This window comes from Martes martes (genome assembly GCF_963455335.1).
Source record: "Martes martes genome assembly, chromosome: 16".
NCBI lineage: Eukaryota > Metazoa > Chordata > Mammalia > Carnivora > Mustelidae > Martes > Martes martes.
This window is the reverse complement of record NC_137904.1, coordinates 6,564,103-6,580,058: the sequence shown is the minus strand read 5'-3', so window position 1 is coordinate 6,580,058 and position 15,956 is coordinate 6,564,103. Positions and strand designations below refer to the sequence as shown.

The following is a 15,956-nucleotide window of genomic DNA, read 5'->3' as shown; positions in this document are numbered from 1 at the left end:
TGAGTAGAGGCCAGAAGCTGTTGATTTTGACGGCATAAAAATGATGCTTATATTATGTTAGGTTCATAAGAGTTCCTTTACGTAAAGGGAATATTTCAGTTTGGATGATCAATCAAGTATTTCCTTCAGCGTCTCGGGAAAATTAAAGTTATCTGCAGTGTCGCTTTGGAGACTGGACAGACTAGGGCCATGTGGCAATAGAAATTCTACGTTTATGTGGCCTGTCTTCATACCACATGAAGATTAGGATCTGCGCCCAAAGGAGCTTGAACTTCAGAACGCTGTCTTCAGCTTCATCTACTAGCCATGTTTAACATGGGAAGACAAGAGCTGCTCATTGGCAGGGCGGTTCTGGAGCACAGCCAGGCCCCCAGCACCCGGGCAGTGCCTGCTGCCACCCAGCTGCCTGAGCTCACAGAGAGGGCGGAGGACAGGAACAAGATTTCTCAGCGGTTCAGGGAATTTAAGAGGATCAGCTTTGAGAAAAGAGGGAGCTAGACTCCAAAAGAAAAAAAAAAAGTAGTACTTTACAGTGCAAGTGCAACTTTAAAGGACACAGCCGTGGCGGGTGGTGGGGGGGCTGGGGGAAAAAGCCAGGAAACAACGAAAACAGCAGATGCCCTTCTCTGTCTATGGAGGAGGTTCATTTTGAGGAGGTCATGGACCACAAGTACTGGGAAGTGAAAGCACAACCTTATTTCTCTCATTCTTTCTGTCATTCTGTGGTCCCAGCCACCAGCAGCTGCAGCCCCAAAGAACAGTGCTTTTTACGTGCCCGAGAAGGCAGTTGACTGCTAGCCACGTAGGGACAACGTGAGCAAAACAAAGGATGGTGGTAGAAATCTTTTTTTTTTTTTTTGAAGATTTTATTTTTATTTATTTGACAGACAGAGATCACAAGTATGCAGAGAGGCAGGCAGAAAGAAAGGGGGAAGCAGACTCCCTGCTGAGCAGAGAGCCTGATGCAGGGTTAGATCCCAGAACCCTGAGGTCATGACCTGAGCCAAAGGCAGAGGCTTAACCCACTGAGCCCTCAGGTACCCCTGGTGGTAGTTCTTTTTTGGCAGAGGCTTAACCCACTGAGCCCTCAGGTACCCCTGGTGGTAGTTCTTTTTTTTTTTTTTTTAATCTTGCTTTTTTTTTTTTTTTAAAGATTTTTTTTATTTATTTGACAGAGAGAAACCATTGCTAGGCAGAGAGGCAGACAGAGAGAGGGGGAAGCAGGCTCCTGCTGAGCAGAGAGCCTGATGCGGGCTCGATCCCAGGACCCTGAGATCATGACCTGAGCTGAAGGCAGAGGCTTAAACCACTGAGCCACCCAGGCGCCCCCCTGGTGGTAGTTCTTAAAAGAACCGCATTACCACCTGCTTTGTCTCTGGGTCAAAATACTCTTATGAAACCTTTCCGATATTGGGAATTTCACCTACCTGTGCCAGAAGAAATGTACTTTAAAATATCAAATATTTCTAATGTAATATGATTATACTTACACGGAGGCTAATTCAAATTTTTATAAGACTTTTAATTTAGAATGTTTTACGAATTGAATGTATTATTTGCAAGTGCTTACATACATAACCTAGAATGTGCTATTAGAACTCTTTTGAAGAAAACTTTTATAAAGAGACATGTTAATTTTGAAGTAGCATGATGCTTGGATGATTGTTAGCATGTAACTGGAAGTCTTCTGTACGGTTTAAAGAAAATTTGTGTGTAAGCTAGACATATACCTCTTGTTTATGCTACTAGTTACATCGACAAACGTTATTTTCACAGATAGTTTTCAAATTTTATAAAGTGAACTTTGGGAGAGCTGGGTCATTTGCTTTTAGGGTTTTTAACCAATGTAGTCTCCTGCATAAAATTTCCCACATGGTGAGACTTTACTCAGTTTGGTGTTTCAGTGTTACTTTGCTAAATGTCTTTTTTTTTTTAATTGAGAATTTTGAAATCTTAATTCTGTAGGGATGGAATGGTTGGTTATCCTCCCTGCATTCTTCCTGCCGCTCCTTGCCTGGATCTGTTACTGTCAGTTTTTTAGCATGGTTTCATTTTCCCCTTTCTGTTTTGTTTGCCGCACTTCTTACCCACGCTCCAGGCTTGCTTTTCCTTGTGCCTCCATTCTCTTCATCTAAGCAGCAGGAAATTGGAAATAATCACCGTCTGTTGTATTTCTGAAGATCGGAATTCTCACCAGTTTCATGCTGCCCTTTCTCAGGCAGGGTGTGGTACATCGTCTTTGGAAAACTGGCTCCAGTAAAACTGTGTAGTTGAAACTGCTGTGCCCTACTCAGAAACAAACGGAGGAGATTTGCCGTTTATAGCATGAGTCGCTGATGGGTTCAAATGAAAGGAGATGATACTAGGTTGCTTTTCATGCACGTCCGCGTTACATCTTATTTTGAAAGAAGGCTGAAATAACGAAAAATAAACTAATAAGCTCTTCCTTTCCCTCAGAGAATTTAGAATTATATGGATTCTAGCTTTAGGTGACTAAAACAACAACAGTTGAGGGTTACAAATTCAGCCTTGTCCTTTAACCCTGGTTTTCCCGTGGTATTCAAAAAACTTTAGTGTGTATAGTTCCCGAAGTCATACATGAGTGACTTTAATCAGGAGCAAAAGCGGGTTCTTTCCATTATATGCCATTTCCTCCATGGCCCTTGCCTCACTTAGCTATTACTGTATGCCTAATCGACCACGGTAAAACGTCTTTAAAACATTTTCCAGGGGACTAAGGACTTTTTGGGAGAATTTTTATAGAAGAAAATGCCAAGAAGAAGGAAAGTTTGAATAGTTTCTTTGCAGAGGCAAATGTTTCCAGAGAGACCCATGAGTCAAGGAGTCCTTTATAGGATATGTAGATGTAACCTTTCACCTAGTCACTGGCATTACCTAAGTCGTAACTATGCAGTTTGAGCAAATTGTTTGAACTGGCTCTTGACTAGTTCCTTAGTGAAACGGACTCTCCTGGTCCCATTCTTTTCTAGTCCGTAGGCGGTGCTGTTTCAGAGTTTGCATTGCCCTAGGCTTCCCCTGGTTCCTTCGGCTTAAATGGCAGCTTATCATATTGTAGATTTCCACCAGTATCTTTTACTTCCGCTCTTCTTCAGTATTTGTGGAAAATTTTTCATATGTGTCTCTGATACTGGCTTCTAGCTCTTTGGTTCTTAGCAAGGTGCCTTCTTTCACTGACTCAACAAATACTTACTCAGTGCCAGCCATGTACCAAGCATTGTTCTTGACCCTAGAGATTTGATAGTGCACGAGATATTCATGCTCTGTGCTATCATGGAGCGAAGAGTCCAAGATGAAGACGGTCATTGATTTTTAACAACCCACAACAACTAATAATTCTGTAATTACAAATAGAGGTAGATGCTCTGAATAGAGCAGCACAGTTTTGTGGGCTTGTGTAACAGGAACCCGAGGAAGTGACGCTTGTCTGATACCTGAAGCATGAGGTGGAGAATTTGAGAGAGGGTGGGGGTAAGAGTGGTCCAGACTGCAGAGGGCAGTATGTGCAGATGCCCTGTGACAGGAGGGAACAGAGTGAAATGGAGCAATGGAGGAAAATCAAGGGGCCAGTGGAACAAGATGAGACTGCACACCTAGGCTGAAGCCAGTCCATATAGGGTCTTACTGGCCACATTAAGAATTTGGTCTTTATCTTAAGAACCATGGAGAATGCATTAAGTAGGGGCTAGTGACTCCATGAGATTTGTGTTTTGATAAAATCATCCATGGGGGAATGAATTGGAGGAGGACACAGGGTGGCCGTGAGAAGTTGGGTGGTTCCTGCCTCAATCTAAGTAGAAACAACGGTGTGTCCCAGGCCTGTGGTGTCTACTGGTAGTGACGTGGCAGGGAGGAAGGATTAAAAAAGTGTTTTAGAGGATAGCATCAACTTTATTTGGGAATAAGATTTTTTATTCATTCAACAAATATTTAGTGAGTCCCTACCTTACGCCAAGGTTTGTGCCGGCTCTGGGAATGCAAATGTGAATGAGACATGCACGATCCCTGTACTTGTGGAGTTTATGTATTAATGAGAGTAATGGCTAATCAGTAAGTAAAATAAATACAATTTCAGGTAATGAGAAGTCTTATAAAGAATAATGGGACATGCCTGGGTGGCTCAGGGAGCGCGTGGATGGCTCAGTAGGTTAAAGCCTCTGTCTTCAACGTGGGTCGTGATCCCGAGGTCCTGGGATTGAGCCCCTAATCAGGCTCTCTGCTCAGCAGGGAGCCTGCTTCCCTTCCTCTCTCTGCCTGCCTCTCTGCCTACTTGTGATCTCTGTCTGTCAAATAATAAATAAAATCTTAAAAAAAAAAGAAGAAAAAGAATGAAGCCATGTAAGGAAATGGAGAATGAGTGGGGATTGTCTTCTTATACAGAGTGATCAAGAAAGAACTTTCTGAAGAGGTAACATCTGAACAAAGACCCAAATGAAGTAAGAGAGCTAACTATGCAAAAATCCTCTACCAGCTGGAGGGAACAACAAGAATAAGGTCTCAAGGCTGGACCAAGAACCCTCGCACCCTCACAGAATACCGAGAAGGCCGGTTTGTCTAGAAATATGGAAGGGAGGGAAGAAAGGCAGCTGTCAAGGATGTTGTGCTAGAAACCGAAACTGGAAACATCAGGATAGATTCATCATATTCTCTTTAGTCACGACCATTTTTTTCAAAGTCGTACACTGTACCGATCACAATCCCAGATTGCTTTGCCGCTAAACTGTTGTTCAGAATGCCGGTGGGACAGCTGCCTGTATCACATCACACCCTGGCTGAAAGCCAGACGGTAGTAACTGCTTATCCATCATGTCCACGATAACCCTTGGATTGGCTCCATGGAAGGGTCCTTTCTCTCTTTAACTGCATTTTCCATTACAACGCACTCCAGACTTCTCCAATTAGCCGGGTGAACGGCTTTCTCCAGTGTAGGTAGGCTGTACAGGTAACTTATGTTTGTTCTCCTCGGTGTTACATCTCTTCACCGTGGCCCTTCTTTCCTTTTGTTGGTCTGTTTCCATCTCTTCCTTCAAGGCCAGGTTCACAAGTCAGCAGTTACCTTTTCTACCATTTTTTTCCTGATGTACTCCATGTTTCGTGGATCGCTGAGCCCCTCAGCCTACCCGGTCGGAATGATCCTGTTTTTTCCTTTCTTCCTTGAGTCTTTGGAAGAGGCACGACTTTAATGGGCTGCTGTTATTCCAAGTTAAAATATTTATGATTTGTTCTTTCATCCTAGAAAAGATTGGGCACCAATACTAGCTCTGCCATGTGCATACATGACTTTGACCAAAACATTCAACCCCGTGTGGTTCAGGTTCCTTGTCAGTTAAGATGACGCTCATAAGCCTCCCTAAATCACTCACAGTGTGGTCGTGAGGAGTAAATGAAGTAAGACCCAGGAAACGTCTTTTAAGTAAATGCGTCCTTATTTTAAAGATTTTAGATGGGTTGTATTTCATTCCATCATCTCAATCGCAGGTTTTTCACACCAGTTCCCACTGTGGACTCTCCTGGGCTACAAGAGTTGTGTGAGGCTTCTTGAGCTTCTAGCCACACTACTAAGCTTGGGACAACTCAGGTCAGTCTATGGCCTGTGTGATCGATTTCTGGGACTGCTGTAACAAAATACCATAAACTGGGGGGCTTAGAACAACAGAAATACATTGTCTCAGGGTTCTGGAGGCTCTGAGATCAGTGTATTGGTAACGTTGATTCCCTCTGAGGGCTGTGAGAGAGCAACTGTCCCATGACTCTGTTTTAAAATCTGGTAGCCCCTGGTGTTTCTTTGCTTATGGATGGAATTCTCTTTGTGACTTTACGTCCCCATTCCTCTCTGTCACTGTGTCCAAGTTTCCCCTTTTTATAAGGACACAATCATTGGGTTACAGCTCACCCTAATGTCCTAATCTTAACCTATTAATTGCAAAGGTCCTATTTCCAAATAAAATAACATCCACAGGTACTAGAAGTGAAGAGTTGAACCATCTTTTGGGGGGATGAGGTTCAGTTCATATCGGCATGATTCAATACACATCCAGAAATGGCAATCACAAACATGAATTTCTAGAATGACTCATAGAGGACGTGGGTTAGGTCTGTAAGAGCTGATCTTCTGTAGGACAGAGAGCAAAATCGATGAAGTACCTGGTGAAAGTTACATGTGAAATTCTGATTGTACATATATACTTAACTTTAGAATTCTTGCAGGTCCTGTTAATTTCCAATTAGTGTAAATCAGGACAGAAAGGGCCAGATGAAAGAAGGAGCAAAAGAACCCAGTCACTTTTCTTTTTAATAGTACATTCTTTTTCTTTTAATAGTACATTCAGATATTATACTGATGTGAATGGAAAAAATATATAATTCTTATACTTACTCATTTAATCTTTATGTGGACTCTTTTTGTGTGTGAAAAGTTTTATTGTTTCAGGTTTTTTGTTTTTGTTTTTTGTTTTTTGGACCCAGCATGCTTCCTTTGACTTTCTGGAAGACTACACGTGGTCCTGTGACACAGACTAACCACTCTGTGCTTAATGCCCAGAAGGGTCTGTGGTTTTTATCTTACTAGATGCCTCAGCCTTGGTTGATTAAAAACTCACTCTTCTCTTATACTTAAAAATCTCATATATTTGTTTTTCTCACCAGTTTCTCTTTTTGTTTGCTGTTATTTATTTATTTATTTATTTGACAGTACAGAGAAGAGTTTGATACATTTCTACCTGTTGATGTTGGAGAATACCTAAGTGTTACTCTTGTCGAATTTTATCAGATTTGGCATTAATGTGTTCCATTTTATGTGTTAACCTTCATTTGGCCTTTTCTGGTGTTCAGGTTTGTTTTAGGGACGTGAAGGGATGGTACATGAAACTGGTATGGTGGTATTTTCCTGTGTACCTGGCTGACCAGTTTAAAAATCTAACCATTTTTAATTTTCTAATAGTCTAACATGTAGATCCCATCCATGAAGACTCTTAGAGGAAGCCATTCAGACTTAGTGAAAAGAAATTGAACACTTGACCTTTACCTACAAAAGTGGCTGTTTTTCAGTCAACCAGAAGAACTTTCTTAGCAAAGCTTTTACATTCCAAATAATTACGTGATAGAGAAAGGTTTTAATTGTTGCACCTTAATCAATCTGTTTTCACTATTAATGCTGCATTAAGATTTTCACTAAAGGAAAAGCAACCATTGGTTATTTCTGATTATAGTTTTCTGTAAAAATTTTTTAAAGGAAAAGACAGACAATGAATTTCAGATTTCACTGGTATTGTAGAAATAAATTTCCTCCTGGCATCCGATCAAGTAGATGTTAACAGGAGAAAAAGCTGTTTGATCTTAATCTTCAAAATCTAATCGAATATTTTCTTTCTGAAGCTGGAAAGGATTGAAAAATCATATGAGAAGGATAAAGTAATTGCAGGAGATCAAATTTACTACTACTTTAATCTTCATCATCTGGAAATTTTGATTTTTTCCTTGTTCATAAGTAAACTTTTTGGCCTATATTTTCCTTCCTAAACTTAAATACTGGAAGGTCAAACCAGTGACTAAAGCGATAACATCAACCGAAAATGTGTTGGAGAGAACATGTTGGATAGAAAATTTCATGGGTTGAGGAGTGGGGCAGGTCGGGCAGGACATTTTAAAAAAGTGATTTGTTCCTGGAGTTAGGAAAGATCTTGTTTCTGGTCATTTTATTTTATTTTTAAAACATTTTTTGCGGGGGGCGCCTGGGAGTCTCAGTTACTTAAGCGTCTGCCTTCAGCTCAGGTCATGATCCTGGGGTCCTCTGCATCGGGTTCCCTGCTCAGCAGAGAGCCTGCTTCTGCCTCTGCCCCTCACGCAGCTTGTGCTGTCTCGCTCTCTCACTCAAATAAACAAAATCTTAAAAAAAAAACCTTTTTTCTACTTTTGTTTTTGCAGTTTTCCATTGTCATTCCAATTTTAAAATATTTATATGTGTATCTTTCTCCTTAAAGGATGAGCTTTAAGCCATGCCTGGGACCATCTGACCTTTCATGTAATCTCAGTATCCAGTAGACATATTTGACCCAAAGGGTACTTAGTCAGTAGCTTGTAGGGCCATCATTCCAGAGCAACCTCAACTTCACTGACATCCTTGTCTCATTTAATGAATTCTTTACATTTGAAAACAGTTTTTTGTTTGTTTCGGGGTGGTTAAGCGGATGGACTTGAGAGTCACAATGCCTTATGTTCAGACCCCAGGTCTGACATTCCCCAGACGTGTGACTTCAGACAAATAACGTCTCTTATTTCTGCCTCAGTTTCCTCATTTCTGAAATGAAATGATAACAATAATAATAACAACAGTGATTCACAGGTAGCCCTTGTGATTTTGACTGTGTGCCACACATGGCTCTAAACACGTCACATATTTTTAACATATTTAATTCTCATAGCAACCTTATGAGATGGGGTCATTATTATCTCCAATGACAAATAAGGAACATGAAGGACACAGAGGTCAACATGATTTGTCCAAGGTTACATAGATATTCAGTGGCAGGGCCACTATTTGAGTCCAGGGAGCCCGGCTTGGCGGCCTGTGTCCCTGTGGAACCAACGGGCTGCTCCTGCGCTCACTGAGTGTGGAGTCCAGCAAGCTGCGAGCTCTGATCTCCTCTCCCCGCTCCTGCTCTTGCCCCCAGCACCTCTGCTCTCTGTGCTGCCCGCTCGGATTTGGACCTGACTGCATTTCAGTAATAATTGTTCTCCCAAACACTCGACAGACCCAGAAAAATGGCTTCAGCGGTGGATCTCTCAGTTATTTTTGTTTTTTCCTTTTTTGGTTATTTTCAGGGCATTCATTCTCAAAACGGTTTGTATTTGTTTTTAGACCTAATATTTAACATGTCCATATAATAAAAGCTTCTGTTTTTTTTTTGTTTTGTTTTGTTTTGTTTTGTTTTGTTTTTAATGGTGGAACCATTTGAAGATTGAGGGCTATGCAGGGAAAAGAAAAAAAAAGCCACAGGGTTTTGTTTAAGCCTTGGGAGTTATAAACTCTCGATAGCCGTTTTAGATTCTCTTCAAAGAAGTTAGGCCCTGTAGCCATTTAAAACCTTTATATTTCGGTATAATGTATACTTGATTCGGCCGGGGTGAGGGGAAGATCTGAGGGTCATTGGGAACTAAATCTCGTAATAACCTTTTTTTCCTCCCCATTTCTAAAAACTATTCTGTTATAATCATTTAGGATGCCTTTTATTTTCTTAAGTAATCTCTACCTTCAATGTGGAGCTCAGACTTAGGACTCTGAGATCAAGAGTCGCATGCTCTCCTGACTGACCCAGCCAGGTGCCCCCAGGATGCCTATAAATGAAAATAAAACCCATTTACCAGTTGGGAATAAAATTGAAGATCTTTGTTATTAGTGGTATGTTCTAAGCAGGGGAAACACAGAAAATGGTAAGAAAGTAGTTTTATTTTTTAGGGGCGCCTCGGTGGTGCAGTGCGTTAAGCCTCTGCCTTCGGCTCAGGTCATGATCTCAGGGTCCTGGAATCGAGCCCCGCATTGGGCTCACTGCTCAGTGGGGACCCTGCTTCCCGCTCCCCCACCCCCCACCCCCCCAACCCCACTCCCCCTGCCTCTCTGCCTACTTGTGATCTCTCGTTCTGTCAAATAAATAAAAATAAAATCTTAAAAAAAAAGTAGTTTTATTTTTCAAAGTATAACCCTTTCTGGAGTTTAAGCTCATCAATTTTGCAATGTTAACCAAGGCTTTTTTTTAATCTGTATGAAAAACTTGGTGGTGACAGTGATTTTGGCTCCTTCCCACAAGCACTGTGTACTTAGGCCTAGTGGCTTAGTCTAGAGTTTTCAACCACAGGAACACAAAGGAAGGAAAGACTGGGGAAGGGACCCTGGAGAGTCCCGGCAAGAAGAGGAAATTGATGTTGACACTGCTGTTGGCTAGAATCTTGAAGACTTTCAAAAATAAAGTTGCACTGTATGTCCCAAATTTTGTAGAAAGCAGACTAAAGCCAACTGGAAAATAGCATTCAGGGAAGGTTTATGACCCGAGTGGCTCGGAAGCCCCTTCGGAGGCCTTCGCTCACTGGAAGGTCCATGGCTGGGTTTCAAAGAAGAAATGTTTATGCGTTCTCATTCTGGTAAACTATGGACTTAAGTATCATAATAATTGCTCCCATTTACTGGGGGTAGTTTTTGTGTAAAGGAGAAGAAAACCAGCTTCCTGGCGTTAAACATTTTGATCAGGTCTTGGCTCAGCCTTTTACCAGCTACGTGACCTTGGACAAAACAGACCTGTCAGGGTCTCCCGCAGCCTTATTGTCTTTAAAACAGAGATGTGCTGGTACCTATTACGTAGAGTGTAGTGGTTGTAATTATTCTTTGAGGTGATGCATATAAAATGTTATGTGCCTATACAATGCACACAAAATGCCTGGCACATGGTTAACTGCTTAGTAAATTTTACCTACTATTATTATTATTATTATTATTATTATTTTGTATAAGTCACCTAGTGTACCTCTCATGCTTTCTTTCTATAACCTTGTAGTCCAAACCATTATCGCTACTTAAAGGACGAGAAAACAGATGAGAAGCTCACAAAGGTGATGTGTTTTGTTTCGAATATGAAGTCACGTGAAAACGGTCTTTCCTTTGCCGTCCTTTTCATCCTGATGGCTCTGCTCTACGGTTGCCCATCAATATGTGAGATAGAGCAGGAGGGGATTGCGATGGTTGTTTTCTCAAAATTGTGTGCTAGGTTGACTGTGGAATTGACAGGAGACAGCACAAACTTGTGAAATATAAAGGCCTCTTTCAAAGGAAAACATCTTTACTTCCTGTTCAACTTAATTATGTTTGTCATAATAAATATATCCCAGCATGGAAGAAATGTCTTAGCTTGCAGCATTTATACAGTTATAAAATAAAGCAAATTTATAAATTAAGTGCCAACAAACTCCAAATCCAATAAAATTCAAGGGATGACCTTAATTTATGTGACAGATGTGTTATTCTGCTGAAAGTAAACTGTCAGTTTTGGGTTTATCCATACTCAAGATGGATTTTATGTTTAATCTAGGTCTACCTTTTGATTTCGTACTATTAATGTATCATAAACCTTTGAATATCTGCAGTTTCATGTGCCCCAGCTCAAAAAATGATGTCTTTAAAAAGAATGTTTAAAATGAATGTTTTATGATTTGGTAGCAATGTCAAGGTGTTATTTGACGGTTCGGATTAATAGGACGTCAGGAATACCAGTTTTCATGGGTGTTACTTGGCTGTTTTCTTCCCTTCAGAGTCAGTGTCTAAGTGTAGCCTTCACCCTAGTCCTGGCCCTGAGGTCAGGCCCGGAGTCAGACTTCCTGGGTTCACATTGCTTCAGCGGGGTTTTTTTTTTACATAGAAGTTGAGGTGGATTTTACATTTCTTTGTGATAAACTAAAATTGCCAGGTCAGCTACTATGAAGATTTACGTATTTTGCTTTGTATTGTACTTGATTGCCATTTACAGTGACAGCGTGGAAGAGGGCCCCCAGTTCACCGCATCAGGAGACAACACACGCTTTCTGTGAAGGGCCGAATGAGGTCCCGTCTTAGGCTCTGCAGGCCACGTGCAGACTCTGTTGCAACTGCTTAGCTCTGCTATTGGTGGACATTGACATGAAACTTCATACAATTTTCACGTCACAGAATTTTTACACGTCACAGAATGTTTTTCCCCAACTATGGAAAAATGCAAAAAACCACTCATTCATTGTTAGCGCACGGACCATTCAAAAATGGGCGGCAGGACATCTGACTTGAGAGCCTACTTTGTCCAGGCCTGCGATAGATGACATTTGGTAGAATAAAAAGCGATCTCTTTTTTTTTTCTTTTATTTATGGAGGCTGTAGAGTATGGTGATTAACACAGCAGCGTGGAACTGAGACTACTTGTTCTTGGAATATGATCTTCTTGTTGACTCAGTTTCCTCATCTGAAAATAGGGGAATTTTTTTTTTGTCCCTAGTTGCAGGAGATGAAATAGGAAACGAGGCATGTAACATGCAACAGAGTATACAGTCTGTAGCTTTTAGCTCTTGTTATTTCTTTAATTACTGTTGAGATCAGTTTTTCTTGTGCTTATTGGCCAGTTTAATGTTTTGTTTGTTCTTTTATGACTTCTACAGTTGTATTTATTATTTTTTATATTTTGATACAATAATTTACTTATATATTAAGTTTATCAACCCACTGTCAGATAGTTAGTGAATTAATTTGTTTGTTTGTTTGCCTTCTGATTTTATAGTGGGTTTTTTTATGATTTTATTTATTTATTTGACAGAAAGAGACAGTAACCAAGGGAATACAAGAAGGGGAGAAGGAGAGGGAGAAGCAGGCTTCCTGCCTAGCAGGGAGCCCCACGTGGGGCCCAACCCCTGGACCTTGGGATCATGACCAGACCCGAACGCAGACACCCAACAACTGAACAACCCAGGTGCCCCAATGTAGCGGTGGCTATTTTAAAAAACAATGTGATCTTCAGTTTTATGTATTTCAGTTTTTGGAGAAATTATTTCAATTATTTCAGTTATTGAAGATAAATTCAAGAAGTTTATGTTCTCCATTTTTATTTTTATAAAAATATTCTCACACTAAGGTCAGTAATATTTACTTATATTTTTATTCTGGTTGTTTTGTAACTTCCCATCTTAACTATTTAATTCTGGAATTAAATTTTTGTATGTCATGATATAAACATCTAAATGAATTTTTTTTAAAGATTTTATTTATTTATTTGATAGACAGAGATGACAAGTAGGCAGAGAGGCAGGCAGAGAGGAAGAAGCAGGCTCCCTGCTGAGCAGAGAGCCCGACGCGGGGCTCCATCCCAGGACCCTGAGATCACGACCCGAACTGAAGGCAGAGGCTTTAATCCACTGAGCCACCCAGGTGCCCCTCTAAATGAATTTTTTAATATAGATTTTTACGAGTTAGTTCCACATCATTAATTGAGTAGTTCTTTCCTTCCTACTCATCTCGAGTGCCATTTTTAAAAAAGATTTTATTTATTTATTTGACAAGAGATCACAAGTAGGCAGAGAGGCAGGCAGAGAGAGAGGAAGGGAAGCAGGCTTCCCCCGATGTGGGGCTCCATCCCAGGACCCTGAGATCCTGACTGGAGCCAAAGGCAGAGGCATAACCCACTGAGCCACCCAGGTGCCCCTCAAGTGCCATTTTTATCAGACTCTAGGTAATTTGGTTCAATGGAATTGGGGCTCAGAAACATTTTTTAGGAGCACCCGGCTGGCTCACTTGGTAGAGCGCGTAACTCTTGATCTTGGGGTTGTGACTTTGAGCTCCCTGTTGGGAGCAGAGTTTACTTAAAAATAAAGTCTTTAAAAAGATTTGTTTTTAAACAAGGCTATCAATATGGCACTGTCCTCTGGTCTTCACTATTAGTAATTTGGTGCAGTACAAAGCATTTTATATTACTGTAAGAATTTTTATCTACCTTTTAATTGTGGCAAAAAACACAGCACAAAGCTTATCACCTTAACCGTTTTTAAGTGTATAGTTTAGTAGTGTTAAGTATATTCATATGTTGTGTAACAGATCTCCAGAACTTTTTCATCTTACAAAACAGAAACTCTGTACCCATTAGACAACAACTTTTCACTTCCTCCTCTTCTTGCTCTACCATTCTACCTTATGTTTCTATGAATTTGACACTTTAACTAACTCATATAAGTGGAATCACACTGTATTTGTCTTTTTGTGATTGACTTGTTTAACTTAGCATAATATCCTGTCTTTAGAACGCCTTAAAAACACTTTTTCCTTTTTTTTTTTTTTGGAATCTTGCTAATTCTGGATGATACTGAAATGTTTTAAAATCTAGTCTCTGATCTGATGAGATTATGGTTGTCCTTTATGTCTTATAGCTTTTAGATTTATCTTAATGAGCATGCATACATTTTGTAGGAAAAAATTGCTGCAAGAATTCTGTTGGACATTGAGGCTGTTTCTGCTGATCTCTTGTGGTAGGACCCCTCTTCTATCTCTTTGATAGATAGTTGCTTACCAGGTCTTTTTTTCTGTACCAAACAGATTACCAAATCTGATCATCCCCTGTTATCAAAATTTGGTTTGGTCTAATATACCACTTTTATCAAATACTTGTTACAACTTATTGCTATGATTAGATATTTAGTTATTCCAACTTTTGGAGAAAAAAAAATTGTGACCTCCCACAGCAGGAATTTTTAGCAGATTGAAATTAGTAAGAAAAAGCAAAACAATAATTAGGACAAAACACTTTTTTTTCTTTTTTAAGATTTTACTTATTTATTTAATTGACAGAGAAAGAGACAGCAAGAGAGGGAACACAAGCAGGGAGAGTGAGAGAGGGAGAAGCAGACTCCCCGCTGAGCAGGGAGCCTGATGTGGGGCTCCATCCCAAGACCCTGGGATCATGACCTGAGCCAAAGGCAGACATCTAACGACTGAGCCACCCCGGCGCTGAAGGACAAAACACTTTTTAAGACAAGCAAAACATTTAAAAACACATAAAGAGTTTTAAACCTATCTTCTTATGTGCCCAGTTTGCATTATATGAAAAAAAAAATCAGTGAGCATATTAACTCATAGCTTTTAAAAATAGGTAACATTTAAAAAAAATTAAAACATAGAAATTCATTGTATAACATTAAGAAAGTGAACATGGTATAACATTAAGAAACTGAAACTAAAAGGGAAAAAAATCAGCCAGAGTCAACTACTATTAACTTATGAGTAGATAGCCTTACAAATATATGTGTTGGTAAATACAGAATAGAATTATACTCTGCTTACTGTTTTGTAACCTCTTATCTGTTTATCATTCTTTGTATTCTGATCTAACTTGTGGATCAGTCTTTTGTGCCTTTTTCTTCCTTTCAAGTGATGCAGTAAAAATGATCTAAATTTTCTTCTTTTTTCTTTTCCAATTAATTTATTTTACTCTCTCCCATCCCCCAGCTTTAGGGTATTTGGTTCAGTTTGGTATGGTTAAAATAATTTAAATTTTTTGTCCAGATGTACATTGTAATTTAATCTCTGTCTATACTACAAAGTGATCACCACTAAAAGTCTAGTTACCGTCCTTTCTTTGCAGGTATCCATTTCGCCTGCCTCTTACCACCCCTTCCCCTCTTATACACATTTGTTCTTTGCATCTGTAGCTTTGTTTATGTTTTCTTACGTTTGTTCGTTTGTTTTGTTTTTAGAGATTCAATATATTAGTGAAATTACATGATATTTGTCTTTGATTTATTTCACTTTGCATGATACCTTCAAGGTCCATCCATGTTGTTGCAAATGGCGAAATTTCCCTCTTTTTTTTAAGACTGAGTGGTATTTCATTGTGTGTACATACAACATCTTCTTCTTTTTTTTTTTTTAGATTTTATTTATTTATTTGTCAGAGAGAGAGAGAGAGAGAGAGAGAGCACAGGCAGACAGAGTGGCAGAGGGAGAAGCAGGCTCCCTGCGGAGCAAGGAGCCCAATGTGGGACTCCATCCCAGGACGCTGGGATCATTACCTGAGCCAAAGGCAGCTGCTTAACCAACGGAGCCACCCAGGCGTCCCACATCTTCTTTATCCATTTATCCATCTGTGGGGTTTTAGGTTATTTCCATTTCTTGGTTATCATAAATAATGCTGCAGTGAACATAGGGGTACATACATCTTTTTGAATCAGCATTTTTGTGTTTTTTGGATAAATATCCAGAAGTGGAATAGCTAGATTATATGGTAGTTCTATCATTAATTTTTTGAGGAATCACCATACTGGTTTCCACAGTGGCTGTACAATTTAGATTCCCATTAACCCTGTGGATCCTACACATTTTTTTAAAAAAGATTTTATTTATTTATTTGACAGAGATCACAAGTAGGCAGAGAGGCAGGCAGAGAGAG

General features: G+C 39.9%; 1 protein-coding gene across 1 annotated transcript in view; it reads left to right on the top strand.

Moving 5' to 3' along the window:
- Positions 1–306: 306 nt before the first annotated feature.
- LOC308356554 (uncharacterized protein) overlaps positions 307–15,956 on the top strand; it is a gene marked incomplete at its 5' end in the record, with an annotated part of 60,066 nt that continues 44,416 nt past the window's right edge. The window contains one exon of the mRNA XM_080825609.1: positions 307–452. Within this exon, the coding sequence (XP_080681735.1) occupies positions 307–452 (146 nt within the window). The remainder of the gene's footprint in view (positions 453–15,956) is intronic.